The 14,429-nt window shown below is 54.2% G+C and overlaps 2 protein-coding genes across 13 annotated transcripts in view; both read right to left on the reverse strand.

The window, feature by feature from the left end:
- The window catches only part of CNNM2 (cyclin and CBS domain divalent metal cation transport mediator 2), a 121,878-nt gene extending 114,956 nt beyond the window's left edge, over window positions 1–6,922 (reverse strand). For 3 of the 6 annotated variants that reach the window (XR_011726750.1, XR_011726749.1, XM_071748353.1), the window contains exon 1: window positions 5,132–6,918. Coding sequence is in view for 3 of the 6 variants with exons in the window: in XM_071748353.1 (XP_071604454.1) it covers window positions 5,132–6,716 (1,585 nt within the window). In the remaining 3 variants the exon portion in view is untranslated. Of the gene's footprint in view, window positions 1–5,131 lie in introns of all 6 variants that reach the window. The other 3 variants (XR_011726751.1, XM_071748355.1, XM_071748356.1) reach the window with 3 other exon arrangements.
- A 2,174-nt stretch (window positions 6,923–9,096) lies between these two features.
- On the reverse strand, window positions 9,097–14,403 carry AS3MT (arsenite methyltransferase). 7 transcript variants are annotated; one of them, XR_011726756.1, is made up of 12 exons: window positions 14,350–14,394; window positions 13,979–14,019; window positions 13,383–13,510; window positions 13,126–13,291; window positions 12,918–13,054; window positions 12,535–12,604; window positions 12,230–12,311; window positions 12,012–12,143; window positions 11,747–11,889; window positions 11,249–11,383; window positions 10,884–10,989; window positions 10,411–10,735 (listed from the first exon to the last, which is right to left on the reverse strand). XR_011726756.1 is itself a non-coding variant. In XM_071748411.1 (11 exons), coding segments are annotated over exons 1-11 (1,086 nt in total). In that variant the 5' UTR covers window positions 14,351–14,396; the 3' UTR covers window positions 9,097–10,305. The 7 variants fall into 7 exon arrangements, 6 of the variants coding, with proteins under 6 accessions (XP_071604512.1, XP_071604513.1, XP_071604514.1 ...); XM_071748411.1 differs by lacking the exons at window positions 10,411–10,735; window positions 10,884–10,989 and adding an exon at window positions 9,097–10,404 and having other exon boundaries at window positions 11,249–11,335; window positions 14,350–14,396; XM_071748412.1 differs by lacking the exons at window positions 10,411–10,735; window positions 10,884–10,989 and adding an exon at window positions 9,097–10,404 and having other exon boundaries at window positions 11,249–11,335; window positions 13,126–13,276.
- Between the last annotated feature and the right edge of the window lie 26 nt (window positions 14,404–14,429).

The following is a 14,429-nucleotide window of genomic DNA, read 5'->3' on the forward strand; positions in this document are numbered from 1 at the left end:
AGATGGCCTCCTCACCAAGGCCAGGATGAAGAATCCCTGCTCCTCTCCAACAGCTTCTTTTCTCATCCTGGTCCCTAATAAAGCTTCACAGAAGAGGAGCTCAGGAAGAGCTGGAGCTGTTCTCCGATGCATTCCCCTTGGCGCCTCCCCCTCAGCATACCAGCAGGAGGGCTGCCTGCAGTAACCCACATCCGCTCCTCTCCAGTGGAACGAGCACGCATCCCCCAGGAGCTCTGCAAGGCCAGCAAAGCTCTTGGCAGTGCAGTACCTGCGGGTGCTATGCTGTCAGACAGCCAAGAAACAGTTTGTCACGAGGCAGCCCCCACCCCCACGTGCAATTTTTGCTCAGGGAACAAATCTGCAGGAATATCATGCTGAGACTTCTGTATGTTGGTGGCAAATTCCCTCCCACCTACCACTCCCAAACTCTGTTTGCACAGCAACTTTCCTCGCTGAACCTCAACACCTTTTCCTTTAAAAGATTTTTCCCAGAAGGATCAGAGAAGGTGCCTTTTGTTAGCCAAGCTGCCTTGCAAATTATATTGTTTTCCAAGGAGTTTTACATGCTTTTGATAATCCCAGAAAGGATTTATAGAGTTTCTTCCAGTTTCTTGTAACGCTGCAGACACAGCCTTACACAGAAAATTGGATCAGGAGATAGACAACCTGTTAGATAAACTAGAAAGTGAGCATTTGGATCCATTAAATAAAGGTTACTCATGGAAAGTCTGGATTCACATTCAGCAGGATGAGAACCCACAAAACCTGAAAGGGACCAGGAAAGAAGCCATCTACAAGCTTGGGTTAGAGCTGCACCAAAAGGGTAAGTGACCTAATAACAGGAAAAAGCCTCAGACCAACAACAGTTATGTAGAACTTTGGATTCCTGGGCTACCGATCTTTTGCTGTCATGCCTGCTTCCAGAAAGAGGATCTGCTCAAAAAAAGGAGCAAGTGGTTCTAGGTATTTTTCTCTGCTCCATTAAAAATAAGAGCTTTAGGTTTCAGGTTGCTGGGACTTGGTTTTCTTTGGAGGAACTAGAAAGTAAATGGATCAAGTTTTTCACCAGGTCCTATGCCCACACTAAACACAGCCACCAAACACACACACTATCAAAAACAGACAATACAAGAACAACTGAGCATGAAGAGATCTTTAAAAGTTAAACCTGACAAGGTTTTTGGGAAAGAAAAATCTTTTAAGGTCCAGCTGGCAATGATTTTAACAAGGAATCTAGGAAATTTCTCAAGGCTGCCATGTGATTCAGAAAACAAGAGCTAAGAACTGCCACACACAGTTACTGTGACTTCTTTGTAACAGGTTATTAACTCTGATCTTCAGTATAACATAAAAGTGGAGATAGATATAAATAAGATCAAAACATATGACTCAAACTTCCCACATAAGTAGGGCTCTGATTGAGAAACTCCTGCCCTCCAAAGCCATCCAGGCCACCAGGAAAGCAGGCATACAATGGCTTGTAGAAAGTGGGCCAATCTTAAAATATTAGTATTACAACATGAGACTTTTCAAGCTGAATTCTTGTAGCTCTGGCAGGCAGGGAGCTAGAAATAGAATGCTTTGGATTTAGGATCACACATGCAGAGATCTGCCTGTGAAAAACACCAAGAGCAAGTGCCAGAGAGCATTTAAGCAGAGACCTAGGAAAACTGTCAAAAAGAGGGGGGGAAAAAAGACAATACCACACACTTCTCAACAAGAAAAAGGAGACCAGTGGAGAAAGTTTACTACTTTTCAAAAATCACTTTGTTGCTCATTCACTCCCGTGCAGCAATTCAGGAGCCAGAACAGAAATCAGCCCTGGAAGAGGTGAATGCCTTGCTCCCCTGTACAGCAATGGCCAATGTCAGATTAGCTGAGAGAAGATTTATTTCAAGCAAGATACCCCTCTGTGCTGAGCAAGTTGGGCAGGTCATTTTCTAGGTCAATGTAAAGGTTATTCTGTACTTCCCTGCATTAAATTTGAATGACTAAATTCAAGTAAGTCAAACAGTCTGCTCAACTTGTAGGCCAATAGATTTGAGACATCCAAGATCTGTCGATGGCAACGGAAACTTGCCCCTCTTTTTAAAAGCTATTTATTTATTAGTAAGCAACACTTTTTAGAAGAGAAGCTTTTTTTGCAGAGTGCTTTAGAAATTACGTTTATTTACACTTTTAGAGACTAGAGAAACAAGGGAGAGGGAATGTGCTGCAACTCAGTCTTAAAATTAAATTTCTTACCCGGCAGCATAGAAGTGAAACATGCTTATTTTGCAATTGTGGACAAAGAACATTAATAACAGACCCACCACCAAATTCTTCAGCTGTTCAGCCTAAGCACCACAACAACTACAATACTATGCTTTGCATCTTCTGCAACAGAGCAAGGATATGTGTCCTGCCAGGTTTGGCTGTTAATCTCCTACTCCTAAACCTTAATTCTGCATTTAGGTTAAGCGTGTTTTGCTCCTGCCCAAAACATGAGCTTCAAAACCGCACCTACCCAGCTGATTACCAAACTTCTTAAAAAAAAAACCACAAAAAACCCTCCCTCCTTGAACTGATTGAAAATATTCAACTGTCAGCACTATTAGACAAGCTGCCCATTGCACTCAACAGTGGTAGCCAGGACCTGGGTGGAAAAAGAGACACGTTAAGTTTTGAAGCAAGCCTACAGCAGCAGAAGGTCAATATAGTGGGAAGGGAATTATTAAAGACTGTAACCTTATATATTTTCAACATTCTACCAGAGAGTAACTTGCAATTTGATTCTCATCCTTAATTTGTGCATTCTCACGGGAATTTGGCAAGGTTGCTCTGAAGAAGAAAGTTTAGAGAACTCTTGCAAAAGACACTGCACCATGCCAGATCAAGCAAGCTATCAGTTATTTACATTCATTTCAAAGGACACAAAGGAAGCCATTTATTTCCATTACATCTGCACTTCCAGAAATAAATCAGTTAAAACAGAGCTGGTCCTAACACCAGGGCTTGTCAACACAGACCGACCAGCATAGCTCTTCTGGAGTAAACATTAAAGTATGATCTAACTACCATGAATTAATTCACAACTACAGAGACTATTCCAGGACACAGTGATCTCACGAGTGAACACACATTAGGAAGTCATCCTTAACTTGTGCTACTGGGACATTTCAAAGGACAGGCAAGTAAAGTCCTCTGGCTACCAGGGAAAGGGATCTGCACCCTCCGAGACACCAGGAGGAATTTTAAAAGCCTATTTTAAGAACAAGTTTCAGGAATTATAAGAAGCCATATCTGACTTAGCCCCACGTGCAGGATTAAAATGCCCACCTAATTCTCCCAGCTATTGAAGGACACCTATGTTAACACACAGGAGTGCATTTAATGTCTTTCAGAGAGGTGAAACAAAGCAACCACCATAACACTAATTTCTGCAGGCTATAAACAAAACTAGAAAAAACACAAATCTCTCTTCAGGTGAAGAACCCCACCATGCTATCTGGAGTCTTAATAATAAGGGGGATGGAGGGAGAATATGAACCCTTTTTCATATTCTGCCTGCACATGCAGCAGAACGCATCTTAACCAGCCAACTGTTAAGTGACATAATTGAGTCTGAAGAGCCCACAGCACAGAAACCACAGCCAAGGGAGTATCTCCTTCCTCTCTCCTTCAGCAACTCTGAACCCAAGTGAGATTTCCCCATCACTACACAGTAGAAAATAGATATAAAGAAATCCACTGCTGCACTAGTCAGTAAAAAGCAGGAGTATGTTTACCTTCTGTAAAAATTAAATAAAGATGAGGAAATGAGTAGGGAAACCCTCCAAATCCCAAAAACTGAGTTAAGCAGGGTAAAAGATATCAAATGCCATGCTGTGAAAGCTCAGCTTGTGGACAAAACAGCACTTGAAATTTAAGTGGCAATTTAAATTTATTACCCAGAAAAATCATCTGCCAATTTACGAAGTCCTTTCCAAGGTTCCTTTTGCAGTTGAGGAAAGGTGAACTCAAATATTCCTTGACAGCCTGTGGGGTCAGTGCAGCTGTAAAAATCTCCTCTTTCAGCCAGATCATCTCCCAGGAACTGAGCTGCCTGGTGGTACTTTGATCAGAACTCCCTGGGCACACTCTGTGGCACTCCAATGACCTTCAGTTTTCCACCACAAGAGTCCACATATCCCATCGGTTAGAAATTTCACTTAACTGTTTCTTTGAAAATACTTTCCACAAAGCCCATAAAGCATTACTGTTTGAGTTACAGAGAGGAACAGTTTTTAAAGGAAACCAGTAAGTTTTTTTTCCTTTCTCATAATCAAGAGCCTCTAACAGGAATTAGGACTCATTTGTCAGGTCAACACCTCCTACAATTAAGATGGGGCCAGAGAGTCCCAGACCTGTTCTGATGCAACCAATATACATGCTACACCAGAAAGGTAAAGGTAGAAAGTGTCAGGTCTTTGCTGAGCCTCTGGTCCTGAGGATGGAGGGAAGTCTAGAGAAAAAAACCTGGAACTCTGAAGTCCAGCACCAACAGGTGCTTTTGAATATATTTTAAGACCCTAAAACTATTTATGAGCTACAATGTCATTCAAAGCAACTGGAACACAGAGCTGAGGTCGGCCAGCTGAGCCTATGAATGGAGCTAAGAACGCCTTGTTTATCTCAGCACGTGTGCACACACTAAGCCTGAGAGATACGGGTGAACGACCCGAGCAGCCCACCCGCTCCTCACTGTCAGGCCAGCTGAAAAAGCACGGAGAAGACACAGCCAAGAAATGAGCACGGATTACCGTCAGCGGTCCTCACTATAACGGACAGATGAGTGGAAAAAGCAAGAAAGAAAACAACCTTGCTTGGCACGGTGCCCACACACACATCCCAGTGCAGTGGGGAAAAGAGGCCGGGGGCACATACCAACCGCGTATCAGCTTTCTGGCCCAGGGAACGGGCAAAACTGTCAGATGCCTAAACTCTGTCTCAAACGCACCTTCTCAACACCCCTCAGCAAGCAGGAACCTGAGCGGACCAGACCTCTCTGCAGAGCTCCCCGACCTTCCCAACCAGCTCACTGTAGAAAGGCAGATGCCCACCACCAGCACAGAGCAGCACCCTCATGCCCCTGCCACAGGCACAAACCCACCTTTCTTGAACTCCTCCAGCATGGCATCGAGCTTGGTGTCATTGAAGACAAAGTGCAACGGATGGTTGTAGAAGCGGGTGATGGTCTTGAGCGGAGTACAGTCATCGGGGTCCACAAACGCGAGGTCCTTAACGAAGAGCAAGTCCACGATGTTGGAGCGGTCACCCTCAAAAACAGGGATGCGGGTATAACCACTCTCCATGATCTCAGACATAGTGTTGAAGTCGAGCACAGCCTCAGCAGCGATCATGAAGCAGTCTCGGAGGGGAGTCATCACGTCCTCCACTGTCTTGGTGCGCAGCTCCAGGGCTCCCTGGATAATATTGAGCTCCTCCTTTACTAGATCATTATAAGGGTCGGTGACCCGCAGCATCTCCAACAACTTCTCACGGTTATAGACCGTGCCGATCTCCTGGCCCAGGACACAGTCCAGCAACTTGCTGACGGGATAGGAGGCCGGGAAGGTCATCATCATGAAAAACTTGGTGAGGAAGATGGTGTTGGCGCCCACGGCCAGACCGTGCCGAGAGCAAATGGCCTGCGGCACGATCTCGCCGAAGATGACGATACCGATGGTGGAGACCACCACGGCCACCAGCCCAGAGCCGGCGATGTCGTCTAGCAGGATGGTAAGTGTGGTGTTGACCAGGACATTGCCCAGCAGGAGGGAGCAGAGCAGGTAGTTGCCCTGGCGCCGCACAGGCTCGATACGCTTGGCATAGTTCTTCTCTTTGTCAGTGCCACAGTTCTGCACGATGCGCAGCTCCATGGGGTCCAAGGCCATGAGGCCCAGGTTGAGGCCGCTGAACATACCCGAGAGGCAGAGGAGGAGCGAGATGAAGATGACCTGCAGCCAGAAGGGCAGCAGGAACTTCTTCTCCTCGCCCACGATCATCTTGGTGTCCTCGCCGTCGTGGTAGATCCAGGTAGTCTCTCCCCAGGGCGGGGGCCCGGCCGGCCCCTCGGCACCCGCCAGCCCTCCGGCGGCCCCGGGCCCCAGGGCGGCGGCGGCGGGGGACGAGACGGAGGTGCACAGGTAGTAGGACTTGCTCTTCTCCGTCTTGCGCAGGGGCTTGATCTCGATCTCGATGATGCCCGAGGTGCGGCGGTTGAGGACGATGTGCGGCTGGATGATGATGTCCGAGGTGCGGATGCCGCAGCGCTGCGGGGCGCCGCTGCCGCCGCCCGCCGCCCCGCCGCCGCCGCTCCCACCGCGCCCCGCCGGCCCCGCTGCCGCACGCCCTCCCCGCCGCCGCTCGTGTTCCGTGAAGGCGATGCGAGACCAGGTCTCGTTGTTGATGTTCTGCCCGTAGACCCGCAGTTTCACCCGCGTTCGCTCGCTCACCCGCAGCGCGCCCCCCTCCATGAAGGAGACGTCGTCCGTGTCCTCCAGCCGCAGGCCGATGATCACCGTCTCCTCAGCCGCCGCCGCCGAGGGGGAGACGACGGCAGCGGCGGGCGGCGCGGCTGAGGCGGCGGCAGGGGGCCACCGGCCCAGGCAGCCGCCGAGCAGCAGCAGCAACAGCAGCAGCACCCGCGCCCCCCGGCCGCCCCCCGCCATGTTCCCACCGGGCAGCGCGGCCATCTTTAGTCAGGGCTCGGCGCCGCCGCGGCCCCGCATCGCCGCGCGGTGCCTGCGGCGTGCCCCGGCTCCCCCGGCGGCGGCGGTGGCGGCGGGCGCGACGGCGGCTGCTGGCGAGGCGGCGGTCACAGCTGCCCGCGGGACCCGACGGGCAGCGACTGCCGAGCCGGGCCGAGCCGAGCGCCGCCTCAAGCCGCGGCCCTCCCCGCCCCTCCCCGCACGCCTATCGGGGGCGGACCCGCCGCCGCGCGCCGCCAATCAGCGGCCGCCCCCCCGCCAATGGGGGCCCAGCCCCGCCCCCCCGCGCGCCGCCACCTCCCCAGCCCCGGGGGCGCGTGACTCCGGTGTGTACGCCAGGCGGGCAGGGGCGGGGCCGGCCGCGAAGCCATGGCCAATGGCGGAGGGGACCGGGGACGGCGGGGCGGAGCCTCCGAGGAGCGCGACCAATGCGGGCGCGGTGCGGCCGGCGGGCCGGCTATGGAGCGTGCGGAGCTCGGCGGGGCGGTGCGAGAACCCCTGCGCCCGGGGGCGGGATGGGATGGGATGGGACGGGACAGGACAGGACAGGACAGGACAGTACAGTTCCCCGCCATCCCGGCCCGGCCCGGCTGCCGCTGCCCACGGTCCCGCCGCGCTTCCCGCCTCTGAAACGGCTCCGGTGCGCTGCCCCGCCTCCCCCCGCCGCACCTGTCGGCTGTCGTGCAGCGCCCCCTGGCGGTCCCGCGCTACTCAGCCCGGCCCGGCTCGGCTCGGCCCGGCGGGGAGCATCCCCCCGCTCTCCTGCCTGCCCTGCCTGCCCCCTGCACCCGGCAGAGGCACAAAGGGCTCCTCGGGGCTGCTCCGTGCTCGGAGTCGAGACCTCAGCACCGCGGCTGCTGGCGACGGGGGACAGCGGCTCTCCCGGCACCATCCCGGCAGCCCCCCCCCGGTCTCTCCCGAGCCGCCGTCGGGCGTTCCGCCCCACCATCCGGCGATTCCCGGGCTTTGGCCTTTCTGCGAGCGAGATTAAACTCAAAGTATTAAATATTAAACATTAAATATTACATATTAAATATTAAATACGACTGAGCCGGACCCATCTGTCTCATCTTCGCCTCTTCCTTAGCCACCTGGGGCTCCTCCAGCCTCCTCATATTAGGCAAACTCCCCTCTGAGCCTTGGCATGAGCAGAGCCAGGGCTTTGCATCTCCCACTGGGGATGCTCAGAGCCTCCCCATGAGCTCTGCTCTGCTCATCAATGGATGCACAGTGTGCTGATGGGTTCAGAAGACCTGAAATTTCAGTGTGGGTTTATGTCCCGCCATCCCCTGAGCTGTGCCGCAGTCCCAGCTGGAGCAATGAGTGCCCCATGGCCCAGCTGTCACCACCCCACCTCCAACAGCGATTAACAACGTACCATGCACGACACAGTTCAGCATCCTGGACAACCAGAGATGGACAAAAAGACATGAACAACCATGGGAGCATCAGTAAGGCTGAGACCCCTTCTTAGGTTCAGGGCCACCCTTTGAAAGATGTAAACCAGCTGAAATGCTTGGAAGCCAACAGAGCAGACAGGACAACCCAGTGTGGCAGCAGTGCTCGAGGGCTCTAGCCACAAAACCTTCCTGGGCCCAAACAGATGTCCCAAACCACAGGAGTTTCCTCCTAGCCACAGGGACTCGAGGATCACTTACCCTTCATCCTGGGGCAAGGCAGAGCACCATACCTTACAGCTTCTGCAGCCCTCACAGCACCCCCCTGCCTGCAGAGGGAGGACACCCATGCTGCAGAGCTTCACACCAGGAAAAGGGAATTTGACCCATGTCTACAGTTACCAAAACACCCAGATCAGGGGGCTGGACAGGTTGTTTTGGGGTTCCTCATGTGGGACAGGGCTACAGGACCTCCTCTTTTCATAGCTTGGGGGCTGAAAACCCTAAAGCTGTGCATGCACAAGCAAAGCCAGGCAGAGAAGTCACCCCCACATTCACATCTTTCTGAGGGTCCCTACTCTCATGATCAAAATCAGTGTTCAGAGAAACAAAAAGACCTCTCAGCTGCTTCGTCCCCTCAAAATGCTGAAAAATTGGGGGAAAAAATGGTGCTGTGCAAATGCTGTGGCATTTAGCTATGGCTTTTTCCCACCATGCTGTGGGAGCCTCTCTCCCCAGGCAAGCTAAAAGCCATGGCACAGACTCATACTTTTTTAATGAAAGGGCTTGGATGTAGGACCCCCCACCCCATCTGCTCTTCCGCTCACACTGGGAAGGCTCTCTTTGATAACAGAAGCTAATTGCTGCAGACCCCCCAGGACAGGCTTTGTAGGGACTTTGAGAAAGTCTTTGTAAGCAATTGCAGGAGAAGGCTATGCAGGGAAGAGAGTGGCAGGGGAGCAAGAGGGGAAGATTAAACATCATCTCTTGGTTATATTTTTAGTAGATTCTTCCAAGATCCCATCAGTCAGGCCCTTTCACACATTTCAGGCCAGCAATTAACTCTTTGCATATCTGGAGGTGGCCACAGCGGACCTACACCAACAGGTGCCTTTCTGCATCCGTTCGGGTTGCAGCGAGATGGACAGCCCACTCATTTGTAAGAAAAAAAAAACAAAAAAAAAACCAGCAGGCATATCTCTTCTTGGACTCTTTCCCGCTAGATGGAGTCCGGGGGAAAACAAAAACGTCAGCAGCACAGCACAAGGAATGTGAGAGAAATTCACATCTCCTGGAACGGGCTGTGGGTCTGCGAGACAGGGTATGGTATGGGGAGCTGTGCTTGGGGCATTCCCCAACCTGATTGCAATTAACAGGGACAACTCTGCATTCCATTCTATGCATTGAGGTCTTCATGGAAAAGCAGGCTTGGAGTGTACACCCCGGGAGTGTGCCTGGTCCTTCTCTCCCACCACCCTGGGAAGACTCTCCTTTGCAGCTGCCTTTGAGCTGCTCACCCCACCACCAGGAGCTTGCAGGGGCTTTGTCTGGTGGGTGTTCACAGGTCCCGGCATATCCAGGGTTAGCATGGAGAGATCATAAGAAGGGAAAAAGCAACTTGCCTACTTACTGCTGTGCTGCTGGCTTCCCAGAAGCATTTGTGTGTCAGATGGGGGCTCCCAAAGGCCTCAAAATGGAGCCAGACACTTGCACGGGGGTGCATGTTGCAGGGTCAGGCCCCGCGTGGCACTGGGGTCTCCTTTTGCACCCTGCTTGGCCAAGCTGCCTTCTGCAAACACCTCTTCTGGGCTCTGGGGCTCAACACCAGCATGCAGCTGCTGCCAAACCCACACCAGACCTGCCACCCCACACATGGGGAACCACAGCCCCTTTCCCACAGAGACCCTCCCTACCTGCATGTCCAAGCCAGCTGGCCACTGCCAGCCCCACTGTGAGGGGACCCTGAGGATGGCTGCCTCCTCTCAACACAACTGGGCACAACTTGTCCCACCAGCCCCAAGAAGTACAACAGCACCCCACAGGCCCTGAGGTCCTGACCACAAACACACAGCCTTTGAGCTTGGCCATTTATTTTCTCTCCAGTGGAAGCTGCACACTGCTGGGGACACATCCTCCTGCCCCACTGCCATCCCTTGGCATGAGGGCCTCGCTTACTCTCAGCAGCACCCCAGGGGACCACAGGTGCCACGGGCATGGCAGGTAGAATCTGGGGCTGCCAGCTGCTCCAGCAGCTGGAAGGGATCACAGATCTTCTCCTGCAGGGCAGAGAACAACCCAGGGCAGAATTAGGCCAGTAGGAAGCAAGAGACACATAGGGAAAGAGGCATTTCCCTCCAACTAATGTGGGAGCAGCCCCCAGAGCACTCCAGCTCCTGTTCTCTAACTGTGAGGAGGACACCAAGAGCTTCTCTGGGACTTGGCTCTGAGAAATCTGAGAAATGTCTCCTTCTTGGATGAGGACCCAAAAACAGCTCTCCCTCCCCAAGTACAAGGTTGTGTTTCAGGGACATGCAGCTGCAGGGTGTTATCTCACTCATGTACTGATGACCTAGTCTCTCCCAGCCTATCTGCAGGCTGGAAGGACCACTGAGGGAAGAAGGAGAGAGGCTTCCAGCAGATAGAAGTGGTTTGTGCTGAAAGGTCAGGGCTGGCAGCCAGGGCCAAGCTCACATTAGCAGCTGGGAGGTGCTAGAAGAACGATGGGCAGGAAGGAGCTGCAAGGATGGACCATCACCTTCCCAGGGCAGGCTCTCCCCAGCCACATTCTGGAGGAGGTATGTCCCCTCCTTGGAGACATCAAGCAGGTCCAGTCATCAGCCTCAGCATCCACCATGCACATGCTGTGGGGGCAAGGGACTCTCATGCCTAGTGGTTAGAGTAGACTCCCCCTTTGGAGGGCTCCAACATGTGCTGGCTGCTGTTGTCCTAACTCAGGCACTAGGCACCACCCTTGGTGCCACAAAGGCTCCTGCCTGGCCCAGAAAGATTCAGGTCTTTTGGTGTCCTGTCATATCCCCTCTGATACCCCAGGCAACTCTGATGGCACAAGACACCCACATCCTTCTCCCTAAACCAGTTGCAGAGCTGCCTGCTACCAACCTTCACCCCCTTGTGACAGCAGCCCTGCTGTGCAGCAGCATTGGGCCCACTGGTTCGGATCAGGAACTCCTTCGAAAACCTGGAGGTCTGCAAGATTGCAGCCATCTCAGCATCCACATCCACCACCTCTCCTTCCTGGAGACAGAGAGATAGTTGCAGGGATTATCAGCCCAAGGGTACCCTACCCTAGCCACCCAGTCAGATGATGGGCAAGGGGGAAAAACCATGGCCTAAAACCTTGAGAAAGACCAACAACCACCAAGCAGCTGGCTCCAGACTCCCTTCTGAAGCCACCATGGAGCTCAGGCTCCCACTTCCACCCTAATGCAATGCATGGGTCTGGCTCCCTTTCCTGTCCCCGTTTGCACTTCCTCTGGTTTATACAACCTCTCTACAAAAGCTTACCTCCAAATCCACATATTACAATTCTGAGAAGCACTGCTTCATCACCTCTGCCCCAGCACCATTCCCCCCAACAAGAGAAGCCTCACCCCGCACCTTGAAGGTGAAGTTGGCATCAAACACCAGTTCTTGCTCATGCCCCACGATCCCACCATTGTAGATGACCTGTCCTGGCCCAGACCAGCTGTTCCCTGGCACCTTGAACATGCGGAAAGTTGCAGAGGCAAAGCGACAGTCGCCTGCAAGGGAGAAGCTGGTGAGTTGGGCACCAGGCACCTGAGCGGGGAACTGGCAGAGCTCAGGATCCCAGAGCAGCGCCCCATGGCCACCTGGAGCCAATGCTCCCTGGTCAGCCCCTCACCAATGATTCCTTCCAGCTCCTTGTTGCCAATAGTGATGGGGCTGGCAGTGACCAGGCACGGGGGGCTGAACCCCACTTCCTTGGCAATGCTGTACAGGTCTCTCCAGTACAGGGCTCCTGCCAGGCACTCCCCTGGCACAAGACCACAGACAAGGGTGATGGAGGCAAAATTCCCATCCCTTCATCCCAGGCCACCCCCATCCCAGAGCCCCACCCACCCCACAGCACTCTGTGTTTCCGGACGGCATCACTCAGGCGCTGGCTGGTGTAGATGTCACTGAAGTACATCTCTCCCCCGGGCTGGAAGGCAGCAAGGAGTGAAGGGAGACCCCAGGAAGCAATGGGACAAAAAGGACAGAGAGAACTGGGCACCCCCAATGCTACCCTGCTTGGGACCCTATGCAGAGGTACCCTCCTCTTGTCCCTTCCCCCATCCCCACCTTTCCGAATCCCATTTTTGCTTCATCCCAGTGTCACCCCAACCCCACTCAGCTCCCGCCATGGGCACTGGCCCTGCCATGACCTTCAGCACACGGTAAGCCTCCTGCAGCACTGCCTTCTTGTCGGGGACAAGGTTGATCACGCAGTTAGAGCTGCGGAGGAGATCAAGGCTCATTGGCGCCCTCTTGCATACTCAGCACCAGCAGCTGCTGCACATCCACTGGCCGGGGAGCATGCTATTGCTTCGTGCAGGATTTGGAGATCCCACTTTGACAAGAAAATATTAAATATGGAATACATTTCTGTAATCCTAGGCTCTATCCCAGATTCTGCCTTGGGATATTCCCTTTAGTTCTAATGCATGCTCCTGAAGCAAGTGACCTAGTGGGATCTGGACCTGGATCCCACCCCATGGCCCTGGGCAGCAGCAGGACCAAGGGTGGCAATGCCCTGTGCAGTACCTACATCACAATATCATAGCTCTCATCAGCCAGTCCAGCGTCACGCAGGTTCTCCATGTATGCCTGAAGGAACTCCACATTTGGCCTTTGGTAGCCAAACTTGTCCATGTGGTAGGCAATGTGCTTCTTTGCCACCTTGACCTGAGAGAGGAAAGGAACAATGGTGGGGAGAATGCTGGGAGGACAAGGGAAGCCCCAGCTCCATCCCATACCTGGCTCTCGGTCATATCTATCCCGGTGACATGGCCATGCTCCCCAACCAGCTGGCTCAGCAGGTAGCAGTCTCTGCCACTGCCACTACCAAGGTCCAGGATCCGGCAGGACACCAGGCACTCAGGGATGGACAGACCACAGCCATAGTACCTGTGGGATGCCAAGCTGAACCATGGGAAGTGCCTCCACGCTGCAGGGAGATGGGGGAACACAGGATGCAGGGAGGCAGCAGCAGAGATGAGACTCTGGGGTTTACCTGGCCACCACCTCCTCATGGACACACTCCAGGGCATCGTTCACTGCCTTGGGAAGGGGCCTGGACGAGGTGATACAAGCATTGGTTTTCAGGTCCTCTGACTTCTGCAGCTCTCTGCCGTAGTAATCCTGACGTGGGAAGGACAGAGGCCACCAAACTACTGCAATCTGCTACCCAGGACCTCCCCACACACCACATCTGGACTCAGCCTGTGCATGTCCCCAGTGTCCTCCAGCACCGGTGCTCTCATTTGCAGCCAAATTAGGCAAACACGAAGCACCCCTTTAACCCATCCTCCCGGCAGCCCAGGCTTGCACTCTCAGGTGTGTTTGCACAGCAGCGGATTTAAATCCCACCTGCAGTAACTTCGCAGGCTCCAACTGCCGCTTCCCCGGGAGAGAAGCCAGCTGGGAAGGAGGGCAGGGAAGCGCAGCGTTGCTCGGCCCCGCCGTCCCTTTGGCAAATGGCAGCAAAGCAGCCGATGGCACCGAACTTTGTCCCAGGACAGCAGCAGGCACCCGGTGCGGCGGGGCTCGCCCTCCCTGACCTCCGCCAGCCGTCCTGGGCCCCCCCAGCTCTCTGCCCGCGCCCCTTACCTGCACCTCCCGGTGGATCTGCTTTCCGCAGGGATCTGCCACTGCAACGGGGACCCGAGGCTGGTGCCTGACGCCACAGCGATGGGCACCGCGCCGTGCCCTCCCCCAGGCCCCGGGCCCCTCTTCTTCCCTGAGTATGGGAGCGCTTTTTGTCGCCCCCGCCCTCGGCAGCACCCAGGGAGAACCCCCAAACTTGCAGCCTAGTGGGATCCTCCCGGGGGAGCCTCATGACACCTCCTTCCACAAAACCCCAGCCCCAGCTGCCCCAGAGAGATGAGCCAAAAAACTTTCCACCTCCCCGCTTGCCAGAGCCCTCAGCCCCAGGGCTGCCCCCCACAGCACCCCATGGCCGAGGCCCGGGCTGCCCTTACTGCCTCCAGCGCCTTACGGCCGCGTCCCGCCCCGGCACCCCGTCCCGCCCCGGCACCCCGTCCCGCCCCGGGCCTGCTCT

Source organism: Heliangelus exortis, chromosome 7 (genome assembly GCF_036169615.1).
Source record: "Heliangelus exortis chromosome 7, bHelExo1.hap1, whole genome shotgun sequence".
NCBI classification, from domain to species: domain Eukaryota; kingdom Metazoa; phylum Chordata; class Aves; order Apodiformes; family Trochilidae; genus Heliangelus; species Heliangelus exortis.

Excerpts from the sequence above, each read along its gene's own strand:
- AS3MT (XM_071748408.1), bottom strand. Across the intron at positions 13,511-13,978 it reads AGATCCACCGGGAGGTGCAG|GATTACTACGGCAGAGAGCT; the intron begins GTAAGGGGCGCG and ends TTCCCACGTCAG. Across the intron at positions 12,144-12,229 it reads GAAACACAGAGTGCTGTGGG|GGGAGTGCCTGGCAGGAGCC; the intron begins GTGGGTGGGGCT and ends GTCTTGTGCCAG.